The sequence below is a fragment of the Eucalyptus grandis genome, chromosome 7, assembly GCF_016545825.1.
Source record: "Eucalyptus grandis isolate ANBG69807.140 chromosome 7, ASM1654582v1, whole genome shotgun sequence".
NCBI classification, from domain to species: Eukaryota; Viridiplantae; Streptophyta; class Magnoliopsida; order Myrtales; family Myrtaceae; genus Eucalyptus; species Eucalyptus grandis.
The window spans coordinates 16131110-16134758 of NC_052618.1; the positions used below are offsets into that span (position 1 = coordinate 16131110).

The 3649-nt window shown below is 39.4% G+C and overlaps 1 protein-coding gene across 1 annotated transcript; it reads right to left on the reverse strand.

Moving 5' to 3' along the window:
• Window positions 1-746: 746 nt before the first annotated feature.
• LOC104455092 (GDSL esterase/lipase At5g45910) lies at window positions 747-2896 on the reverse strand. The gene is given in 5 exon segments (XM_039317506.1): window positions 747-958; window positions 1110-1386; window positions 1509-1657; window positions 2077-2325; window positions 2656-2896. Coding segments are annotated over 5 exon segments (1128 nt in total).
• Between the last annotated feature and the right edge of the window lie 753 nt (window positions 2897-3649).

Genomic DNA, 3649 nt, shown 5'->3' on the forward strand with positions numbered 1-3649 from the left:
AAAATTATTCTTTTTCTGGCTATGGTCCAAACTGGTTTTGGTTCTTGGCTCCCACTTGGACATTAATTATATCCTTCGGCCTCATTTTTATCGTAATTTGGGTGGCGCCACAAATTTCCAAAACCCCCATTCTTGGAAGTTTCTAAAAATTAGCTTAGGTTTAAATCCCACGGGCTTTACATATTCAATTGGACCAATACTCTAATCCAAAACGAGTTAAGAGACAGATGTATAAAGTGAGTATTCAATGCCGTATCAACTCTCCCATGGACGTCTCTTGTCCCTAACGCTAATATGTGCACCTAAACAAATTAGTATCATCAGAGATATATGGTTAATTAGATTCTTCGAAAACATTTTGATTAATAAGTGCTATCCAAAATCGTTCATATTAATATGTCAACCCTTCAAAAACATAAATTCAATAAGTAAATTCATCTCTTGATTTGAGAGGATCAGATCATAAAACCAGTTGTTGAGAAAAGTCGGATAGTTAATTAGTTGTGTGGCTCACAATATCAACAATAATTTGCAAGATTTTGATTCCATCGGTATTCATGACTCATCACATGAATGATAATCCAAAGAAAAGTTTACAGGATGGAAATCTGAAACAAGAACACATAGGTAGAACAACAAGATGTCAATCCACCGAACACAGTGACTCTTTATGACTCGGTGATCATGAGCATACATTCATCTTTGACATTAGAATCGATGCTTTATGCATCATCCCCTTCGGACTTCTAGGCAACGAGACGTGGAGAAGTGAAGGGACCGTCGAGTAAGCCCTTGGCCATGTGCCGATACGCCGCCTCGGTCAAGTGAACTCCGTCCCAAAGTATGGAGGCTGATGGATCTTTACACACGCTTGACGTGGAACCACACATCATCCTGACGTTGAAATTAAATGGTCCACCAGCTCCACAGCAAGCTACATGTGTTGATTTAGAGAAACCTGAAAACGAGAGGACATCGATCTCATCACTTAACCTTATAAGTTCATAAAGACGCGGCAAGTAGGATAAATCTTCAATCTATATACATAGTTGAAGGTTCTATATGCCTATTCACCGTTGATCGTGAAAGTAAGAAGAAAGTAAACTCACCATATTGTGTTGGTGATTCAAAGAGACGCATGATATCTCCATAATAATCCGCATAGATAATCCTTGCATGGCTATATTTTTGTCTCAAAACCTGCAACTCTCGTTGGAGATAATTGTTGTGATACTTGGCGAATTCATTATAACGATTGAGACAACCAGTTGCCGTATTAGCGTCGTTCTTGAGAAAGGGTGGAGCTGTCGTTATGTACGATGTCAAGCAACCAATTGGCAGATTCCCTGGCACTACTAACTCCACCGCCCCGTGTTCGATGAGCATCTAAAACAATCACATGCCATGAAAAACTTATTGGAGTGCTAAAAAAAGGTTAACCACGCAAGATCTTATTGGACGAATAGTATTGTGCTTTATTCGTTGCGAGAAAAAGAAAAGGGCCATACGCTGGTGGCATTGGCGATGGCTCCAACAACATTTGGCACAATGGGACGGAGCTGCTCAAAGGTTGCACCCAGGGCGAAAGCAAGATTGTAGTCGTTTCCACCAATTTCCCCCACTAGAAATAAAGACTTCTTGAAATATGTATCGCAATCTACCAAAGAAAAGAATGAAAATAAAAATCAAATCATCAAATGACTCAAGTAATTGATTTTAAAATCCTAATAATGATATATTCCAATATTGAAGTCACTCAACGAAAGACTTCTTTTATTTTCCTTTGATATTGCAAGAGCACAAAAATAGAAACCCATCTATCTAGAGACCTATGAAATGCTCTTCAATCCCCATAAATTAATAGACTAAGCCTAAGCAAGTGTGCCTCAGTTTCTAAGTTGCAAGTCTAAACATCCCAATCTATTGCACCAAACCTGTAGTGGTCATCCTACGAAAGATTTATGAGCTACAAAGACGTGATATCTACCAAATCACCTCAGTAAATATCTTCAGTGAATACGATCGATCACACAAAAGAGTAATTGCTATACATGTTAGTCCTCAACCGGAGCCCACAAAAATAGGGTTTATATTATTTACCTTGCTGGGTTGTGCAAAGAGAAGATTTAAGTTTCTTGAACCAGTCGAGCTGAACATTTAAGGAATGATTCGTCATTGTCATCGCTGGAATGCCTCGAGCTGCAAAGAATGTCGGATCAAGGGCTGTGGCACCAGCAACTGCAAAGTTAACTCCGCTACGAGCATCAACTGAGCCGTTGACTACCTCAAGATATGGCTTCAGATAGGGCAACCCAACTGCTTCCGCTGCATTTTCATATATGTAACGCATATACACCAATTAAACATCTAAAATTAACACCCCCATTGATGATAAAGACTACTAAAGATTGTCATTAACTCCGCTTTAAATAAGGAGTTATTTTTCCTGTCTTTTCGAAAGAAAAATATGTACTGTCGTCAGTGAAATATCAACACCAAACGTAGAAAAATAGCCCTGTCTTTGAGCTTGGATATATACTGCTGTAGATCCAAATATTCTCAGCAAAAGCTGCGGCCTTTTGATTTAAATGCCTATTCTCTTCCCTAACACGAGCATGCATTTACAAAAAGCAAAGAAGAGTTAGGAGAACATACCAATGAAATCAATTGTAAGACGTCCATCTGAAAAACGACCGGTCGGATGCCCAAAGAAGGTCTTGCCATAAGGAGACATCGGCAGGATTGCATGATCCCCCGCAGATCGGAGGTAGTTCCCAGTGTCGCTTAGAGAGTCGCCAAAGTTGAAAATCGACTCATACTTATGCAGGATCGTCGAGTTGGCCTTCAAAGCAAGGCAACATTGCAGAAGGATCGAGATTATTGCTGTATATTTCATGGCAACTCTTGAGTATTTTGGAGAGATAAAGTCTTGATGATGCTAAGAGAGTTGGGAAACAATTTTATATCCTCTCTTTGCTAATTTTCAGTTGGTGAAATTTGGGGTCTTCAAGGTGAGCTTAAATAGCTGAAATCGGTTCAATCGGTTCATTAAATTCTTTGCTTATAATAGAAAGGGTGAGACGGATGGGTAACTGAGACGGATGGGTAACCGACAGTAAGGGGGCATGAGAACGTCGTTTTTTCGTCGTCGAGTTGTTTTGTCGTTACCTATTACTCGTCATTCCTATTGGGGCGACTAAGGTTGTTGATTCTAGAACTTCTTTTCGGTCCCCGTTCGACTGGTGGGACGGCGTACGGAGCGACGTGGAAGATAGATGTAGTTATTTCTAAGGTTGTGGAGAATGTCTTTTTCCTCGTTTTGAACCTCCAATAATTTTCCAGAAACTATTTGTTGAAACCTCCGAAAACATAGGGGACCGTTAGCAAGTGCCGCAGCTTGCGGGCTTCAAGGACTTAGCAATGCCACGTCGAAGACTTCTCTCCTATTTAGTCAAGATTTATGAGAAAAGTCGATAATAATTTTCCTTTTGGCAAATTTAACTTTGTAAAAGATTAGCAAAATGATTAATCATATTCGAAATTTAATGGACATTTCTAATGACACTGACAATTTTCGTGTTAGTAAGAGATTATATTTTTCTCCCTTCGTTTTCCTGTGTGCGTTATTTAATTTCCTCCGAATTATTTA